General features: G+C 33.3%; 1 protein-coding gene across 3 annotated transcripts in view; it reads left to right on the top strand.

Annotated features, from left to right (window-relative positions):
- The first annotated feature begins 4,874 nt into the window (after positions 1 to 4,874).
- Positions 4,875 to 21,565, top strand: part of LOC111053226 (uncharacterized protein C18B11.02c) — a 658,598-nt gene continuing 641,907 nt past the window's right edge. For 2 of the 3 annotated variants that reach the window (XM_039425336.1, XM_039425337.1), the window contains exon 1: positions 4,877 to 5,350. In XM_039425336.1, coding sequence (XP_039281270.1) covers positions 5,126 to 5,350 — 225 coding nt within the window. In that variant the 5' untranslated portion in view covers positions 4,877 to 5,125. Of the gene's footprint in view, positions 5,351 to 21,565 lie in introns of all 3 variants that reach the window. The other variant, XM_039425338.1, reaches the window with a different exon arrangement.

Here is a 21,565-nt window from a genome sequence, read left to right as displayed (position 1 = left end):
TTCAACAATAGCAAAATTCATTTTTCAAGTTGTTCTCACAATTTTCTAAACACTCTCTAAATAATTCTTTTCACTCTATCATACGAGTTAGCGTTATGAATGAGAGTTTTCACAGTCCGTCTGTAATAAAATGGCGGCGAAAACTCTTTGCATAAAACGCGTTCATTGTTGCTGGAAATTTTTTTCATCTTGACATTTTTGTTTGCTTAGAGATGGAAATGACAGAGGCAGCTAACTGACTTTCTTCGTTTATCTCGTGAAAGGTTGAAACCCCATCATGTTTCTCCCTTACGTTCGTAGTGATGTAAACGGACCCTATTTTTGAGATCCCTTCATTTTGCAGCTACCTCAGTACCAAATGAAACACCTTCTGTTCATTGTGTTTCCAATCTATGAGAGGGTGATCAATTTTTCAACCAATCATCATTTGTAGCAAACTTTTCTCAGATCTATTCCATTTCCATCATCATTTGTAACAGTTTTCATTACCAGTCAAAGCAATTTTAATCTGTAATGGATTTGTTGACTGACAAAAACTGATAATTCGTAGACCATGGATTGAAAATGTGCCAATTCGAATAATTTGCGGTTTTTTCATACACCCATTTCATTGTGGATTATGATTACCATATCCTTAATTATCAATAATATACCCTTCTTATATTATAGGTACAATAATAATAATATCGAGTGACCTGGCTGGCTCAGGACTGGTTTCAGAGTTTTCAGGTCGCAACTGATCAATTTCAGGGCCTCTGACATGACCTAACGACTGCTTTTTAGGCAGCCGGGACCGACGGCTTAACGTGTCCATCCGAAAGACGGGAGTTGCCCGAGATAAATATCTTGCCCGGCCCGGGATTTGAACCCGGGCCTCTGAATCATAAAGCCAAATAATGTGACCCAAGATTATAATGATCAATTCTATCCTTGTTCAATATTGACGTACTAAACGGTTGTGGTGTATTGAGTATCATCATTCCTATTAAGAGTTTCGTTACCGGCAAATAGTTGGTCAAATTTTAATTTTGAACCGATGACCCACTAACGTACAAGTACATTAATAATGTGAAGTAGGAAAAATTGCCATTGCGCTATTAAAATTAACTTCAACCCAGATTCACTTGCTGATTTATTGAGGAGGAGGCACTTGTGGTTAGCGGGGCTGCGGTTGACCAGTTATATTTTTGCGCGCGAATTTCCGAGCAGGGTGATAATTAATTTTACTCCAGTCGTGCATAAAAACACGATCGTCAGCGTCTATTAATAGCATCTTTTTTTCTCAAGGAAGCTGGATATGTGTGAATGTGTGGTGTTGCCGGAAGAAGCGATTTAGCTATGTGTCAGGTATTTCAGGTGCATCTGAAAATAAATGGATCGACAGGTACAGAACACACACATAAATTTAGATCCAGATGAAAACATATTCATAGAAGGATCTAGGATATAGATGTAGGATAAATATGGGTTTATGCCCAAAAATGCTCAACATGAAGATAAGCTATAAACAAATTCAGAAATAACCATACTCGTTTCAAATTTAATGTTCATTCAAAAAAACAAGTCATGTTGTGTATTCTCTATGAATCAGTCATTTCAAGAGAGATATTGTCTCAATTCAACCATTATGAATAAATGGTTTTCATAAAGAGAACAAATAATGTTCTTCATTATCAAGTAACCTGAATTTCATGTACTAATTAGGAAATGACTGGGTTTCAATCCCAATACATTATAATTCTCTGGTTTTGTGGTTTTGAGTTAAGTATGGACTTCATGACAGTTATTTCAATATCATAGATGGTGAAGATTTGGTGATACCTCGCGTATCAAATATATTTCATGTATATAGTATTACTAGTAGTACTGTGAACAGTAGACCTCGCGCAGTTATGAACCACAGCCTCCTCTTATAGTGTCCATCAGAGAAAAACCTGTCTGGCGAGATATCGGTGTGGAAACGGCTAATGGCTGTTGAGGTTGGTGTATCAAAAATGCTAACATCAAAAGCTAATCTCCTTCAAGACATACTGGCAACAGGTCAGCCCGAGTTCAAAGCAGAGAAAGGTCGAGAGACAATACTATGTTATTTTAGTTATTAATCGCATGCGTTATTGCATGCAATCAGTAGTTCATTTAATAGTGCATAAAAATTGCACTCAATGAAGCATACAATTAATAGTTCACAAAGCAGCTGATTTTTTACCGAGTTACATTGAGATATTGAATTGCATGCGTCATGTCATGCAATTTATAATCCACTCGGCAGCTGATTTATGATGAATTCTATAGTCAGATTTTTACTCTAATGAAGGAGGCTCCTCTTCCTTTTATATTATCCTTGAATTGCAAAATTTCCCTTGTATATACGTTGTAAAATATCGGAATTTGGGGTAGATAAAAATCCCTAACCGAAATAGTAATAGGTCTGAAATAAAGTAACTGGCTAATATCGCCAAATAGATAATAATTAAGATTAGATAGCATCAGCTTGTTCTGGCTAAACGGTACAAAAACCTAAAAAGGATTTGAAGGAATTTGTTGCTAATAAATTTATTATTATATAAAATATTTTGAAGATTGAGGTTAGGTATATGCATTCAGGGATCGGCGACCTAGAGATCGATCAAATCGAGCAACGTAGAATCTGACCAAAACCCCTTGGCAGAGCTCTATTGCAACAAAACAGTATGCAATGTGAAAGAACACATGATCACGTGGCTAACTATTAGGTAGCATGAAACAAATATTAGTGTATAGAATATTAGCTAGCATGTAGAGAGCATAAGTAAAAAACCTAATAAAATAATTAAGTGTATTCAGGAAATAGGAGGTACCAGGCGCATGAATACTGAATCAAATTTGCATGCACCAATAGCACAACGGCAGTTAATAGGCGGCAACTGTAGGCCAATTCAAAAATATTTCTATATATTTATATAAATGTTCTGGATTTATGTTAAAATATTGTATAGTCTATGTTATCGATATGGCTCGAAGGCAAAGAAATTATTAAACGCACAACCTAAGTAATAATTTGATATTTTTTGTACGATCTATTTGAACCTAAATGGCGGAGGACTAAGATATTCAAATTTTATGTTAATTTGAAAGTCGGAAGTAAGATTTGTAAAATTGAGAAAGGAGAACCAGCACTCGCCAGCCAAATGCCACCATGAGAGGACCCTAAATATTTTAGAGCGTAATACCTTGCTAATAAATTGTAAAAGTTAAAGTTAGATCAAATTATTAAATTTCTTAAAGGACTTTGTGATGCTCTTGTAAAGCAGAAGTCATTTTTAATTTCAAATATTTTATAAACCCTTGGAAGAGACGATTCCGGCTACCATATTCCAGGACCACCAGGAGTTGGATCGACATCGGCGGCTTATAAGAAGATTTTCGACACGTGAGTGATAAATATTGAATTAGTGATGGGCGCCCTAGTGCTTCGAATCTATCTAATAATCAAAGCTAGCTCGTCGAAAGGGTTTTTATTATAAATTAAGAATTTAATAAGAAAAATACTTGCGCAAGTAAAATTAGTATTAAAGGTATTTTATTGAAGGAAAAAATAGATCAATACATTTCAGAAAATTCCATTTGGATCAAAGAAGTATAAAATCTAGGCTATTAAAACACATTCATATGGTCTTTAATTTTTGCAATATAATTTGCGATAGTTTGTTATAGCTCTAATTCACTAGATGAATGGCTCTACCTATTCCGTCAGGTGCCGAATCTTGCACCCTGAGATAAAATATATATTCAATACAAAGAAATCTACCAAGTACTAGAGAATTTAATATATATATATATTTGGATTATTAGTGGCTAATTTATCAAGTTGATCTTAAAGAACCTATTTTTTAATTGAATTGTCCAAGTCGACAAGTATTAGCAAGCGCATATCGCAGCTGCATGCAAAAGGATGCATATGATTTTAAGATAAAGGCACATGGTAATGATTCGTGCCATAAATCTAGAATATAAAGTTTAGCCTGTGATATTTTACTGATTTCAATTATTGTTCTATTTTTATATTATATTTTTTATCGCTCTTTATATATATTTTGCCTCGATCTATTTTTTGCATTATTGTTTAATATATGTATCAAAATGTTTATGGTGTGCAATTTATTTTTATTCCTCAACACTATAGTATAAGTATCATATTTATATATATTTATTTTTAATGAATTACAAGAGTTATAGGGGAAGCCCATACCTAGGCCTAGAAAGATTTTTATGAGACTGAATCCTATTAAAAAACCACGACCTAATTATATAATTATATCAAATTTTCATGCTCTACCGACTGATGCCAAGCAGGAGGCTAATCGTTATTTAAATATAAAGAATAACGTGACAACGTTGACGCGCAATTCAAAATGGAACATACCTGTCAAATTTCATGAAAATCTATTTCCGCGTTTCGCCGTAAATGCGGAACATAAATATAAACATAAAAACATATAAACATAAAGAGAATTGCAAAACCGTCGACTTGCATCTTAGACCTCACTTCGCTCGGTCAATTATTATCAATTAGGATGTATGGTATTGAATTAAAAAAAGATATTGTGACGAAATTGATAGGTAATTTATTTTGAAGTAATACAGCATAACATAAATCGAGATAGGTGTACAACTAAATTTTAATGATCGATACTTTTGTTTTAGATCCTTATCAAGAATATATTATCATTATTATATCTGTTATCAAGTATAATTTTTTCAAATATATTTCGTGATGCTTGTTGCGGCTGTGAGACGGTGGTGGCAGCAGGTGGGGTGGCAAATAGTGATGGGGTGGTTGGGCCGGGAGTGTTGGCGGGGTTTTGCGCGGGCGCTCTAGACGTCGGCAGTCAGTTGATAGCGAGACGCGGCCGCGTACAGAGCACAGGACAGCACAGCGTCACGTCTATCCTCTCTTCTCCTCGCTGCCAGACTGTGCCTCCGTGTATCAGCTGATGACCGCGCTCAGCTGTTGCCAGGAGTGGGGGTGTCACGTGACCTGCGCGCCGCTGGTGGGGGGGTGTTGTGAACACGTGCTCGACCAGACCTGTTGTGTGTCAGTCGTCTGTCGGTTGTGATGGCTAACGGTCATCATTAGTGACTAGTGATGCAACATCCCGGTGCTCCGTGGCTCCTGCCCTGGGGGATGGCCCTACACAAAATGGTCGCCCTACCCCTGGCTCCGCCGCCTCCACATCATCATCATCCTCTGCACCACCACCTGCACCCGGTGCTGGCTCCGCCGCCTCCACCGCCTCTCGCCACCATCCGGACGTTTGTGGCTGCTGCTGCCGCTGCCGCTGCGCCGCCTCCGCATCCCAGACCTAGACAGGTACTGGCCACACCACTGCTTCATATTTATTCAAGTGCTCATTAACACAAATTTCGACGTTCTTTGGAAAGTTTCAACAAATTTACAGTGGTCAGCTGATGCTCTGTGATTTCTCTTGAAAATCACTTTCGTCGTTCTTTGGCAAGTTTCAACATATTTACAGTGGTTAGAGGATAATGTTAATGATTTTCTCTTGAAAATCCAGGAGCTGAAAAGTTTCAACAAATTTACAGTGGTCAGTTGTACTGTGATTTCTCTTCAAAATCACTATCGTCGTTCTTTGGAAAGTTTCAACATATTTACAGTGGTTAATGATTTATTTCTCTTGAAAATCTAGGAGCTAAAAAGTTTCAACAAATTTACAGTGGTCAGATGTTCTGTGATTTCTTTTGAAAATTTCTTTCGTCGTTCTTTGGAAAGTTTCAACATATTTACAGTGATTAGTGATTTATTTCTCTTGAAAATCCAGGAGCTGAAAAGCTTCAACTAAAATGTATTTTCTTCAACTCACGTGTCGATCATTGTTAGAGCTTTTTGGAAAGGTTCAAAATTTGACAGTGGTTAGTTGCTTTTTTTTATCACTTTGAACTCATCGTTATAGAAGCTGAAAAGTTACAACAAATGTATTTTCTTCAACTCAAGTGTCGATCATTATAAATTACATTGTTGTAGGAGCTTTTTGGAAAGGTTCAAAAATTTACAGTGGTTAGTTGTTCACTTGAAAATCACTTCGAACTCATCTATCTAGGAGCTGAAAAGTTACCTCAAATGAATTTTCCACAACTCAAGTGTCGATCATTACAAATTACATGGTTGTTGCAGCTTTTTTGAAAGGTTCAAAAATTTACAGTGGTCAGTTGTTCTCTTGAAAATCACTTCGAACTCATCGTTCTAGGAGCTGAAAAGTTACCTCAAATGAATTTTCCACAACTCAAGTGTCGATCATTACAAATTACATGGTTGTTGGAGCTTTTTGGAAAGGTTCAAAATTTGACAGTGGTTAGTTGTTTTCTTGAAAATCACTTCGAACTCATCTATCTAGGAGCTGAAAAGTTACAACAAATGTATTTACTACAACTCAAGTGCCGACTTAAACAATTACATTGGTTGTGAGCTTAAAAGTTTGAACAAATGAGTTCGGTTAGTTGATAAATTTGTGCTGATTGACGGAAATAATTGTTGTAGGGCCTGAAAAGTTTCAACAAATGTACCTTATATTTTCTTCAACTCAAGTGCCGATTATAAGTAATTACTTTGTTCTAGGGGCTTTACAGTTCCAACAAATGAATTATGTCAGTTGATAATTTTTTTGTGATACTTACTCAAGTGCTGATTAACGGAAATGTCCTAGAAGCTGAACCTCCTAAGTTTCAAAAATATTAATTTGTTTTTAAATACACTCTCTGTGCTGTTTACTGAAGTGCTGATAAAAATAGATTCCGTCGTTGAAATGTTAGATAGTTTCGAAAAATTTACTGTGGTTAGTTGTTAGATATGTGATTTCTTTAGAAATTCTCTTCAAATTGGTTACCATTATGGTTGCTTGAAATAGCCTTTTCTAGTTTGAAGTATTTGAGAAATTTAGTTTTTTATTGTGCTAATTGCCATTCATCTGTGCTATTCTCTGAGTTCCGAGTTTCACTCAGATTAATAATTGAATTCCGTTCAATTGTGTTATCTACAACGCTACTATCGTCGTTTGAAGCGTTCAAATATTTAGTCTACTAGATTATAAATCTAGTCAGATCAAATTTTCATTTTGTCGTTACCGATCGTCGTTGTTAGAGATCAATAATAATTTAGAGATTCTTTTCTACAGAATCACAGTTTCAAATTCGTTATTTGTGTTTCGAAGATTGATTTACAAACTCAATCCAGTTGACCTTGTTCGTGATTTCAGCCTTCTACGTTGTGCAAAATGTCACTCGTCGTGTACAAGTCCAAGTATCTCAAATTGCTTTGGATGGACTGTATATGATTATAGTGGTGAATTTAAATGTCTAGTGTATCAGTGATAGAAAGACATGTGTTTTTGTGACTTGGATATCCGTTCGTTGTCTTCTGCCGTCATTAATGTGAATAATTTTGGTCACCCTTGAGATCACATTTCCCGTCTAAAGGATTGTCGTGAGTACAAAATGATGGTGCTGAAACCATCCATGTTTTAAATCGATGTCTATAATATACATTGTTGAAGATTTTCGAAAAATGCAAGATTATTCGTTCGTATTACAAATAACTAGTAGTTCTGTGAACAGTAGAGACCTCACGCAGTTTTCTCATCCACAAGTATCTGATGTTCTAGTTGATTCACTTGAATTACAATATTCACAGTTAATTCATATATTTACTCTTAAAAATTGTTATTTTTTCTTCTAGATCAAAAATTCACTCATGTTAATAAACCCAGTTCATGTTTGAATTTGTATCCCATATGATTATTTATCCAGTTTCGTGATAATCTTTCCACCTAATAAAAATATTTCCCAACTATTTTAAAATTAATTTTTCTCACTCAATAATATTATAATTTCTTCGGCATTATTCAGTTCATTTTATCATTTTTCATTTTATTTTCAATCACCTATTAAATTTGTTTTTCAAATGTGAGAATATTGATACTGATGGGCACGCATCATAAAAAATATTGAAACCCTACCTTATAGAAATAGACATGGCCAGACATGTATGTAATTCATGCAATGAATAATCCACTTGTCAGCTGATTCATTATGAATAATTCTATAGTCTGATTAATCCTCAAAGTAGATGATAGTGATATCAGAGTATGGAGGAATTCCTTTTATTTTCATATTATCCTTTAAATGCAAAATTTTAAAAATCTTGTGTTTACATCGACGCGCAGTTGAAGAAGGAATATTCCTGCCAAATCTCATCGAATTCGATCTACGCGTTTGGCTGTAATCGCGTTACATACAGAAAGATGAAAGGAGATCGAGTTGAAACATAGACCTCACTACGTTCGGTCAATTATCTTTGGATACATCTTTTGGGTTTAATGGATTAGAAGCCTCACTTTCTCAAGCTAATTTAAGGGAAATGTTCTGAAATTATTAGTAGGGCAACTAATCAAGTTAATTATTTCGCTTTTTGTGTAGTTGAGAAGTTGATATTGTGGTAATTAATTCATATTGAATGAAAAAGACTAAGAAATTGTCAAAAAACCACTGATTTATTGATAATTAGAAAGACCGGTTTCGGTTATTACACCATTGTCAATCTCTGATAAACCTGTGGTTTTTTGACAATTTCTTAGTCTTTTTCATTCAATATTAATTATTTCGTTTAATTTCGTAGCTACTCGTTATTTCTCATTTGAAGTTCATTACTCAACAATGTATTTCAATGTTCATACATTATAAGGAAGTCTTGAATCAATGTTTCATTATCTTCATTGCATCTATCAATTGAATAGGAGCGATAACTTCTCTTAAAGCGGTCCAGTTGTGTTATCTTTTGCGAAAATCTTACTTTCTGTTGACAAGTCTGAACGTAAAATCAGAGAATAGAGAAGTGTACTGTAGAGAAGGAAAGATATCTCTGGTAAAATGCTGCAGCAAATTGAACATGTTTTTCTCTTCTTGATCCTGAACATTTTATGAACGCGTTCATTCAACAAGTTTGCATCGTGTAATGGCAAAAATACACTCGTAATTGAGTACTACATTATTTGATCTTTTTGATACTTTTTTCACTTCTTTATGGCCCAGTTTTGGAGTTGGAATAGAACCAGTGACTATAATATAATATAAGTACGTACTACAACCAACGAGCTATATTTATTAACTATAGTATATATAGTTAGTATGTATATAAAGATATCGTTGACTAAAACTTGTATGTGGTGGATGAATACAACGCATTCAGATGATTTTTAAAGTCTTCAGGGTCAAATAATTGAATTATGATTTAATTTTACGATGTATTCACAATACATACACAAATTTAACAATTAAAAAAATTTATATTGGCCATCTATGTTTTCAGTTCAACTACTTTTGTTTTGTTTTATTTGCTACTTTTGTTTAAATGACGTAGATGAGGAGGCAATTAATTGAACATTTTTTCCTTTAGATCTCATAACTGTCGTGTGAATATGATTTTGTTCTATGATTTTTAATGATAGAACAAAATCCAGCTTAGTTTAAAGGCTAGAACTTAGCTTTAAGCAATCCCCAGATGATGACTTGTCTCAATACTTAACTATCATATCAGAAAAGAAACTCAAAACATTTTTCAGGGAGCACTTTAGTTCGGAAGAGTTGATTAGAAACTAACTCAGTGGAATTTGAACTATTTGAAAATTGAAACTCAAAATATTTTCCAGGGGTATTAGTTCGGAAGAGTTGGTTAGAAATTAACTCAGTGAAATTTGAACAATTTATTCAAGGAGTGTATTAAACATTTTTTTCCCTCTTGTGTTTTCTATTTTCGACACTTCATAAGAATTTCAGCGCTTTGTAAAAAGTGAAAGTATTTTAACTTTTTGTTCACCGTTGTTTGTGTCACAATAATATATTTTACTCCTGAATAAACTTTCAAATTTATGTTGTTTAGTAGTTCAACGTCTTATCCGCAAACGTTGCGGTAGTACAGGTTCAATTCAGTCATCAACGCATGCGTAAACACGTCCGAATGTATTCATTTCCTCACTTAATTGAGTGTTACATAATTAATTTATTTCTGTTAATTGCTATTCTTCGTAATACCTATTGACTAACTATTGATGTAATTGGAAAAGTTTTATAAGTAAATTTCTTCGCTGCAGTAACATGAAGTGGGAAGCATCGAGTGAATTTAGCTTATCTGAAAAACAATTTGCTTAATGGGAATTTGATTGAATTTCGACAGATTTGTTTCCTCAACACTTGAATTGGTTTCGTGCTGTTGAATATTTTCTCATTCATTGGTTTGAATAAACAATCTCGACAAAAGAATCTTCATTCTGAAGTAGTCCTACTTTCAATCTTGAAAAAACTTTCTTTATGTTCACCTCTTCAAAGCCAAACAATACTTTCAGTTCAGGTATATTTTATTGAAAGCTTTCTATTTTCACCATATTAAAACTTTATCAAAATTCTCAAATTTGACCTCATTTTTATAAATTTGATCTCGAAATGAATCTTGAATCATGACGAATTCTAAATGAAGATGATAAAGATTGATTGTATCTTATAAAAGCGACACGTAATTTTTTCTATTTTTGCGTGATTATTAAACTAAAAATTATTGAAAATTTGATCGCATGAAAAGGTTTGAACTTGAAATTTCGGTCAACTGTTTCTGAAATCTGTAATGTTTTATTGGAAGGGATAAAATGTGATATTTCGTCTCAAACTCTCAGTTTCTTTCAACAAAACATTATTGTCAAAAAACCCACCATAATGCGGTATCCACTAAATGATATTTATTCAATTATTTATTGACCGAGCGAAGTGAGGTCTAAGATTCTAGTCGACGGTTTTGCATTTCTCTTAATCTTTAAATGTATAAATGTTTAAATGTTAATATGTTGAGCATGTACGGCGAAACGCGGTAATAGATTTTCATGAAATTTTACAGGTATGTTCCTTTTTTAATTGCGCTTCGATGTATATACAAGGTTTTTGGAAATTTTACATTTCAAGGATAATATAAGAGGAAAAAGGAGCCTCCTTCATACGCCAATATTATAGTAAAAATCAGACTATAGAATTATTCATCATAAATCAGCTGACAAGTGATTACACAGATGTGTGGAGAAGCCAGTCTATTGCTGTATTTCCATAAGGTCTATAGTTTCAATCAGGTACTTGTGGATGAGAATACTGCGTGAGGTCTACTGTTCACATAACTACTAGTAAATAAAAATTATTATCACTGGATTCACATCATATGAAGTTTGAAGATCTTGATCATTTGTTCTTCTACCTCTATCATTCCTTGATTGATTATTGGTTCTTGATTATTCTCAACCGCCATGTTTTTCAATTCTATTTTTTTATTCCTTAGGTGGACTAAAGTGATTATCCCCTTGATCAACGAAAAACGACTTAGTTGATGTTGATTTACCATCTAATAAATTAAAATTTATATTGTTCAAAAGCTGTCTAAACATGTCAGATCTTAGAATGGCATTATTCGGAGTACTTTATTGTTGGCGTTGGCACAAGAGTAACAAGCTGCAGGTTGAATGATAAACTTTTGACAGGAGAAATGCGAAGGATGGACATATGAACTCGGCGTAAGCGATTTCCTGAAAATGATTTGGGTGAGAGAGTACGAAACGAATATTACTTATATAAAATGAAAATGGATTTGAGTGGGTGAACTGGAGCACAGTCTCTCCTTGTATTGAAACAACAGGCTTTAATCCACTCTGCTCCAGACCAGACGTTTTTCAACTATCTCTTTCGCCCTCTTTCAGCCGAAATCTCTTCTCCATCTCTTTCTCTCTTAATCTGCGAAATCTTCCAGCCAGTTTAATGTATAATGGTTGCCTTTCTCTCTCGTTTGCTGCACGTTATCTTTTTGTGTTGTTGAAATAGCTCAGGACCTGTGCAGAAGAACGAATTTGCTATTTCGATCAATCCCAAGTGAGTTGCTGCAGCCAGCACACTGCAGAATTCTCTATTTGTCTAATTCAATTTAGTTGCGAGATTCGTCCATCACTGATTTTTCGCTTGCTTTTAGAGCGATGGGACTCGACTCTACATTAGCCGCTAATAGAATCGGATGTTTATTTTGGCATCAATTATTAGTCTATTATCGACCGTTTCTCAAACAAAAACATACGCGCGAAAAATGGTGCACTGAACTTTGTTAGGGAAGATTGGGATATCGGTTCATCATCAAAAATATTGGATACCCATCTGCTATTTTAACTCTGCTATCAATTGGAAAATATAGGGATATCGGTTCATCATCCAGAATTTTGGATAAACTCTGCTATCAATTGAAATAAGAATGAATTGAAAGAAAGATTGCGTAAATGAAAGGAATATGGGAAGAATGGAAGGATGGGAAAGAAAGTAAATGAAATCATAATTCCTATAAAAAAGATATATAGTCTGTGAAATGAAAATTAAATTAAATGAAAAAATTCTTTATTAAGATGCGTACAGATATACGCGCCACGAACATGAGCAATTCACTTTTAATCAGCTGATGCCAAGCTTTTTATATCTGTATCTTACTGTTTCTGTAAAAATACAGATATAGTCAGCTGATTAAAGTGAATTGCTCATGTTCGCGGCGCGTATATCTGTACGCACATTTGAAAAATAGGCGGATCAAGAAAAATACCTATAGTCTGTGCCATAATACCTATAGTCTATATTTTGAAAAAGATTTATTCTAACTTTAAACCTAACTATTTAAATTTATCCAACTGAACTCAGTAAATTCAATATGCCTAGTTCTATTTTTCATTATACTTTTGAATAATTTTTCTAAAATTATGATAAAATATTATGAGAATTTCTCTTTGATAAATGTACTGGTTAAGTTAACTAAGCTATAGATTTTTTCTCCATTTATTCTTTATTGATTTATACAATAAGTACATTATCAAAATGATAAGGAGAGGAAAAATAAGGTAACCTTATGCTATTCTGATTTATTTATAGAATGTCCATTGTACTATTCACTCCACCTAATAATGTAAGCTTAGTTCTCTTAGTTGCATTATTACTAGATCATTATTTAATACTTTCTACTAATGTACGCGAACTTTACAGATGGAAAGTACCAGTTAAAAAAAGCTTGATTGAAATTGGAAATATTGGTAGAACACTTTTAATACAAATCAAATCAAATTTATTCTCTTCAACACTTTACAAAGTTGATGTATATTGTAAAGCATAACAGTAAATACAGTAGTACTACAGTAAAACATTAAATTTATAAGTATACATACCATAATAAAGACAATTTATTTGTTTATGTACAATATACAGTATTATGATAATAATGAGAAATACCCTTACATAGGCAATACTTTATTACCAAACGATTAGTTGAACTGGTATGTCTTTTCTTATAAGTTGTAAAATGATATTAATTATTACATTTCATTTTTATCTCACCACCTTCATCTCAAGGATGAGGGGCAAGGATTTGAATTACAAATCGTACATATCTGTGAATTGATTTCCTGTAGTCTGTACCAACACCAAGCAAATTCCGGCTAAAATACGCAGAGATAATTTTCGGTGGTAAACGTACGTCAGTCAAATCGAAGACAAAAAAGAAGGTTCGATCAATGTTTCTTGTGCAAGCAGACTGGTTTTTCTTGTTGTTGGTTGGCAACAGTGAGCCTGGCTGCCTGATTTGAATTTCCTATCAGAAGTTACTTTTGTAAACTGTACAAAACTGGGAGGCTGGAAGCATGTTGCGATTTCGTTCCACATATGCAAACATATACAGATGCAGTGGAAGGGACCAATGTACATGAATAATGTAGGCTGGTGGAATATTGTTGCTGGCGAATACTGAAACTGTTTACGTTTGTTGAACTTATTAGTATATGATTTGAATAATCATCGTTGCATGAGCACATCCACTCAATATTGAAGTGGGTTGTGGTTTATCAATTTTTATCCACTTTCTTTGCCTGTACTTGCTCAAAGTTTGAACGTATCCAAAATTAGTCTTACTCTTTAAAACATAAATGGATAATGCAGTTATTTAGCTAAAGGTTGCACCCAATGAAAGTTAAAATTACTATTATTTTTATTTTTGTTGTGTGAAGCCACAAATTCTGAGCAGTACTCAAGTGGCATACAACATGTCATTTTAATAACGGAGTCATATAAATGCTCTAAGTCTCTCCTCATTGGTATAAGGACAAGCCTCTACAAGTGTCCCAGTTATCTTTGATACAAATAATTTGTAGTTGCTACACAGCCTGATATCCTCTGGAATACAATTAAAACACTTGAGTCCTGAATAAAACGGTCCCTTTTTGAGGGGAGTCAGTCTATGAATAGGAAACTGGAATAATCCTGCATTTTTACCTCTTGTTTTATAAGAATGACAAATTCGGTTAGCATCAAAAATATTTTTGTTTTTAAACACAAACTAAACAACTTCCAGGAAGTATATCGCTGGAACTAATTTTTAGTATAATGTTGATTTGGACTGTAAATTTTTGTGATCTTTATAAATGTGTTTTCATAACCTCATTTGGACTATTTTTATCAAAATTAGGGAGAGGAACAGTTTTGGGTTTATCCTGTTGATTCTCTCCCAATCATTTATTTGATGTTGTGATTAAGGAATGTAATAAATGTAATGTAATAAATGTAATCTAATAAATGTAATGTAAATGTAACTGTAAGTAGATGGGAGTCCTTTAAATATGGTCTAGTAAAATAGACAATTGAAGTTTAATCAGTCGATCAATAGAACATTTTTAATTTCATAGGTAAACAGCTACGATCTTGTAACGCCAGGAATTGTGGGGAATTTATAGAGGTAACCTGGAATTGTATTTTGTCTTGTTATAATTCCAGCATTGAATTGAATTGAATCAAAAGTATGTCTGAATCATCGAAAAATTAAGGGCGTCCCTTTAGAAATCTAGCTTTTCTTTCGCTGGAGAAATCAGTCTCTCAATATCAAAAATTCATTTCATCATCATCGTAATTAATCAGGAAAGTGTACCATTAGCTCGTTCTCTGTATTAGACTATTTGGTGAAATTGTTAGCTGTTATTTTCGAATTAATAATAGCTTGTCAGAAGTTTTTGTAACTCATTAAAATAAGTTACACACAACTGACGGCAGCCCGAGAGCTGATGGAGGCATTTTTACTGTATTCATTTGAATACTGGAGGGTGTCAATGTTTTGCCTATAGAAAAAGAGAATTTGGAACACCCTACATGCTCATTCCATCCATATTTATCTCTGGCTATTATCATTTTGCATATTATTGTCAATGTTTTGCCTATAGAAAAAGAGAATTTCTAACGCCCTACATGTTTATTTCATCCATATTTATCTCTGGCTATTATTATTCTGCCTATTATTGTCAATGTTTTGCCTATAGAAAAAGAGAATTTGGAACACCCTAGATGATCATTTCATCCATATTTATCTCTGGCTATTATCATTTTGCCTATTATTGTCAATGTTTTGCCTATAAAAAAAGATAATTTGGAACACCCTCCATGTTCATTTCATCCATATTCCTCTCTGGCTATTATCATTTTTATAATAATATATTATTCATATATAACCAAAAGTTTGTGAACAAGTCACTCCCGTGTTATCAGATTGACAAATTGACTTGTCGGTCCTGGCTGACGTATGACAGTTGTAAGGCCCATTGACGGCTTAAATAATATATTCAGGCGAGGTGGAACTCCCGTCAGGAACTCCCCACCAATAAAAGCCATACGAATATTATATTATTATTTCTCTCATTTTTCGATCTTATATGATTCACTCTATATTTATCACTAATGAACAATCGTAGTCTTTATTTCAGTCATTTGAAAATAATACTGTATTGCATAGAATCATTTCTTAAAATCTTTCCAATAAGCCTTATTCGTTCATGATATTCAATCCAACGATCTGTGAAAGCAATAATGGAAGACTCACTAAAACCAATCCTATTTGACGATATTGTCACTAAATACACTGATATTGTCATTACCACTTGTACAGGGTGTCCCACGGAAGGTGTAACAGCCGAAGACCATAGACTCTACATTGAATTTGCAACAAAAAATGTCCAGTAAAATTCTCTTTTATCGACCTTATTTTTGGAGATAATTCGATTTTTCGATATTTTTGGAAAAACGTTAATCGATTTTCTCATATCGACCTTAGTTTTCAAGATATTTCGATATGTTTGAAAAACGTCAATAACTAGAAAACTATCAGTCAAAATCTAATTGCAAGGACATGGTTGGAAAGTGGAAGAAATTTCCAATAATATTCATATAATTTGTTCCTTTGTTTGACGTTTTTGAACTTTTAATGAGTGTTCAAACTGTTTGAAACTTGGCTTTGAACTCGACGAATGTACTTTTTTCAACTTTGAACGCTCATAAAAAGTTCAAAAACGTCAAACAAAGGAACACATTATATGCATCTTTTTGGAAATTTATTCCCCTTTCCAACCATGTCCTTGCAATCAGATTTTGACTGATAGTTTTCTAGTTATTGACGTTTTTCGAAAATATCGAAATATCTATATATCTCGAAAACTAAGGTCGATATAAGAAAATTATACTGGGCATTTATTGTTGCAAATTCAATGTAGAATCCATCCAAAAATATTTAAATATCTCGAAAACTAAGGTCGATATGAGAAAATTTTACTGGACATTTTTCGTTGCAAATTCAATGTAGAATCCATTCAAAAATATCGAAATATCTCGAAAACTAAGGTCGATATGAGAAAATTTTACTGGACATTTTTGTTTCAAATTCAATGTAGAATCCATTCAAAAATATCGAAATATCTCGAAAACTAAGGTCGATATGAGAAAATTTTACTGGACATTTTTGTTTCAAATTCAATGTAGAATCCATTCAAAAATATCGAAATATCTCGAAAACTAAGGTCGATATGAGAAAATTTTACTGTACATTTTTCGTTGCAAATTCAATGTAGAATCCATTCAAAAATATCGAAATATCTCGAAAACTAAGGTCGATAAAAGAAAATTTTACTGGACATTTTTTGTTGCAAATTCAATGTAGAATCCATTCAAAAATATCGAAATATCTCGAAAACTAAGGTCGATATGAGAAAATTTTACTGGACATTTTTTGTTGCAAATTCAATGTAGAATCCATTCAAAAATGTCTCGAAAACTAAGGTCGATATGAGAAAATTTTACTGGACTTTTTTTGTTGCAAATTCAATGTAGAATCCATGGTCTTCGGCTGTTACACCTTTCTTGGGACACCCTGTATATCCGTATATACAATATAAATGTCGTTTCCTTTTTATTATGGAGATAAACCACAATATCTGCTCCCATACAATCAAATTATTGAATCCTATTAGAATTTATTCAATTCTTTTCCTGTTCAACTCGTCTCTCATTTTTGACATAAACGCAGACATTTGTCTGCAAATGTCTCCTGTTTGCTGAAAGAAAAGGAGAAAAAGATAGAATGTTTCCAGCGGAAACCTGTCGGTGTGAAGGCCGGGGCGGGAATGTGTCTTTAATCAAGACAGGGCTGCCAAAGCAAAAATATCTTGAGCCAGTGAGGAGCCTCAGGCTGGACCACCTTCAATTTTCCACGCACGAACAAAGCTCTTCTCAGCCAGCTTTTCGGATAAGCCTTGACAGTTTTTTATGGCGAGATATTTTCGGAATTTTCTTTCCAGTTTCTTTCAAAATTCCAGTTATCTTGTGAGATGAAAATTGATATTTTTTCATTACGATCTTGAACTTGTAGGATAATCAAGGGCAATCATTTTACTCTAAATCTCATCACCACCTACTTACTAGTAGTTCTGTGAACAGTAGACCTCACGCAGTATTCTCATCCACAAGTACCTGATTGAAACTATAGACTTTATGGAAATACAGCAATAGACTGGCTTCTCCACACATCTGTGTAATCACTTGTCAGCTGATTTATGATGAATAATTCTATAGTCTGATTTTTACTCTAATATTGGCCTATGAAGGAGGCTCCTTTTTCCTTTTAAATTATCCTTGAAATTCAAAATTTCCAAAAACCTTGTATATACGTCGAAGTGCAATTAAAAAAGTTACATACCTGTCAAATTTCATGAAAATCTATTACCGCGTTTCGCCGTAAATGCGCAACATATGAACATTTAAACATTCAAACATTTAAACATTAAGATAAATGCCATACCGTCGACTTGAATCTTACTTCTCACTTAACCTTGAATCTTAAACCTCACTTCTCTTGGTCAATTACTATTTTATTAATTACAATGAAAGCTGTGCTTTTAGAATTGAGTTTGTTTTTCGGTAATTCCTCAAAATTATATTTTTAACATGTGAATATTTTCTATTTTAGTTATGATAATGTGAAATATTTCTTCTATGTTTTAAAGCATCTAAATTTGATAATCTACTTTGTGAAAATACTTGAGGACAGAAAATTTTGTGAATTAGAGAACTGCAAGACTTAACCTTTTTCGGACTATGTGTTATCTAAATTTGGGAAAGGAATAGCACAAGGTTACCTTATTTTTCCTCTCCCTATAATTTCAATATTGTACTTATTGTATAAATTAATATAGAATTGATAAAAATGTTTAATAGAACTATAGCATAGAGAAACAATATCGTAAGTAGATATCCCATGGTATAGGGCGTTTATGTCGCAACTTTTACTGTTATCTCAAGCCGATTATTGTAGATTTTTACTGTTTTGACCGGGTAAGAGTGTATGAACGGCACAATATGAGAGACTACCAGCGTCATAAAGCTTCAAGGGAAAGAACTACGTGGACTATCAGCTTGAGATAACAGTAAAAGTTGCGACAGAAACGCCCTATACCATGGGATATCTACTTATGCTATTGTTTCTCTATGACTATAGTAATTGTTTAAAGTTCAGTATTCATATTGTGAATATTATCAAATAAATTGATCACATTATATAGTATTCTGTATGAAAATTAATTAGTCACATACAGCACTATGGGGTGATGTGATATAGTAATTATCCAATGTCATACAAATTACAAAGAAATTAATAAAAAATCTTCACACACAAGAAAAATTCTTCAGAATGTATGATAGCACTTATCACTATAACTTTATCACTGTAAAAACTATAAAGTTTCACATGTGATTCTCGTGATCGTTTGATATTGTGGTCAACTATTATGTACCTTATTTGATAATGCAATAATCAATTTATTATTGTCATTCTGTATTTTCGATCACAGACTAGCTCTTAGTAATTTTAATAATTTCGTGTAGAAGGAATAGTTCGTTGGACTCGTAGGGGGAAAACATAATAAGCTACTGTGATATGTTTTTGTGAAAGGAATCAATAACTTTAATTCATTCCATATTATTCTTTTTGGCTGGATTCATCATTAATTTATTTATTTATACATTGTTACATACAATATCATTCTCAATTATAAATGATTGGGAAAGGAACAACAGACTTAAAGCTTAAAACTTTTGCTTTCCCAAATTTAGATAGAAATTGTCCAAAAATTGGTTATGTTTAGACTTCATGATTTTTGTACAATTTTGAGTCCAAAATATTTATAAACTAGGAATTTAGAATTTAGAAATTCATTGAGAGAGTAGACATATTTGAAAGGAATAGATCTGTGATGTACAGTACACGTGTATGGTCTTTCGCTTTTTTTAGAATATTACACTCGCATACATTATATCCCGGTCTGTAGAAAGTAATCACGTAATGCATGGTAGAATTGTTTCATTTGAGAGAATGGAAAAACATTTATAATGTATAATCTCGACAGATTTGGTGTGAGATTCATTAAAGCGAGAATCACAATCTCCCTGGAGATATTACATTTTTAATTTTCAATTAGCGCGAATAATGTTAAAGCAGGCTGATTATTGTTATGGTCATACGAGTGGCGTAATGAACAAAGGAGTGTGTGTAGTTGACGGTGACCTAATGTGAAATATTGTTCAAGATTGGTTGGTGGTCGTGGGGGGTGGAGGTGCCGCCTCCGGCATCCAGATGAATTGAATCAGAAGGATTGGATTGGCCTGCCTTCAAAATTCTCTCCGCTAATTAGAGTCTGTTCTTTTTTCGCATGCGATTCTCTCCGAAAAAATAAACTTTGACTACGCGTCCGCGTCTGCGTCCGCTAGAAACAGTCCAAGTCAACTGTCCGTCGTAATAATACGTTGACTTTTTTCGCCGCTCTCAAATCGCCTGCCTTTGCCAAGTCGTTTGATGCTAACTGATTTTGTGCCTTTTCCACCCCCACCCCCACCCCACACATAGTCAATTGCTCCTAAATTGATGTGGACGTAAGACTTGAAATACAGATGAACTGGAAATGACTTTTCAATAGTCCCAAGTCCTGCTAACATTTGATTCCTCTTTAATTGATAAATATTCATAATTACTTGAAATACAGATGAACTGGAAATGACTTTACTGAATAGTTACTACAAGTCCTACTAACATTTGATTCCTCTTTAATTGATAAATATTTCTATTTACTTGAAATACAGATGAACTGGAAATGACTTTACAATAGTTACTACAGTCCTGCTAACATTTGATTCCTCTTTAATTGATGAATATTTCTATTTACTTGAAATACAGATGAACTGGAAATGACTTTACTGAATAGTTACTACAAGTCCTGCTAACATTTGATTCCTCTTTAATTGATAAATTTATTCAATTGAAATACAGATGAACTGGAATGACTTTTCAATAGTCTCAAATCCCGCTAACATTAAATTTGATTTCTCTTTAATTGTTAAATATTTCTATTTATTTCTTTTTGTAATGGTTTTGTTCGCCTCATACTCTCTTGCAATTCCTCTCACAAAGAAATGTGGATGTGACGTTTTTACGACACAGCTTTATGGGTCAGGATAATTTTCTTCTAATTCTCTTCTCTTCAAATGCTGTTTTTTTTTAGAGTTATTGATGATCAAATGTGACAGTGATTCTGTGAATGTCCATTCTCTTTATTACAGTCATTTGCAAAGAAAAACATTCTTATTTAGAACATTTTTATTTCTAAGAACATTCTTGTATTGGGTAGAATTATTGAAATAGAGGTTTGAACTTGTAAGGAAAGCTTGCAGAAATCCCGAGTTAGTACAGAGTTGACTCATATGTAAATATAAAGAAAAAGAAAAATCTCAGTACCCTTTTAGAAATAATTTATCACAATATGTTTCATTATCACTTAAAAATGGCATAAATGTCGGAAACATGTTGTGATAGAATATTTCTAAAAGGGTACTGAGATTTTTCTTTTTCTTTATATTTATATTACAAGTAGCCCTATACAGAAAAGAGATAAATAAGTTGACTCATATGGTTGAGTGTCTATTCAAGTTATTGCCGACTCCTGTCCTTTTCTGATTCATCTTACTATCTGATTGTACTTTATTCATTGAACTTACAATGACTGCCTGACTGCCTTTATGTTAAACAATGAGAGCTAATAGGATATAATAGAATTAATTAAAGAAATATTCATGTAGTTTAAGTTGAATATCATACTCAAATTTGAATGAA

The sequence above is a fragment of the Nilaparvata lugens genome, chromosome 3, assembly GCF_014356525.2.
Source record: "Nilaparvata lugens isolate BPH chromosome 3, ASM1435652v1, whole genome shotgun sequence".
Taxonomy (NCBI): Eukaryota; Metazoa; Arthropoda; class Insecta; order Hemiptera; family Delphacidae; genus Nilaparvata; species Nilaparvata lugens.
The sequence above is the reverse complement of the archived record's forward strand: the minus strand, read 5'-3'. Positions and strand labels throughout refer to the sequence as shown.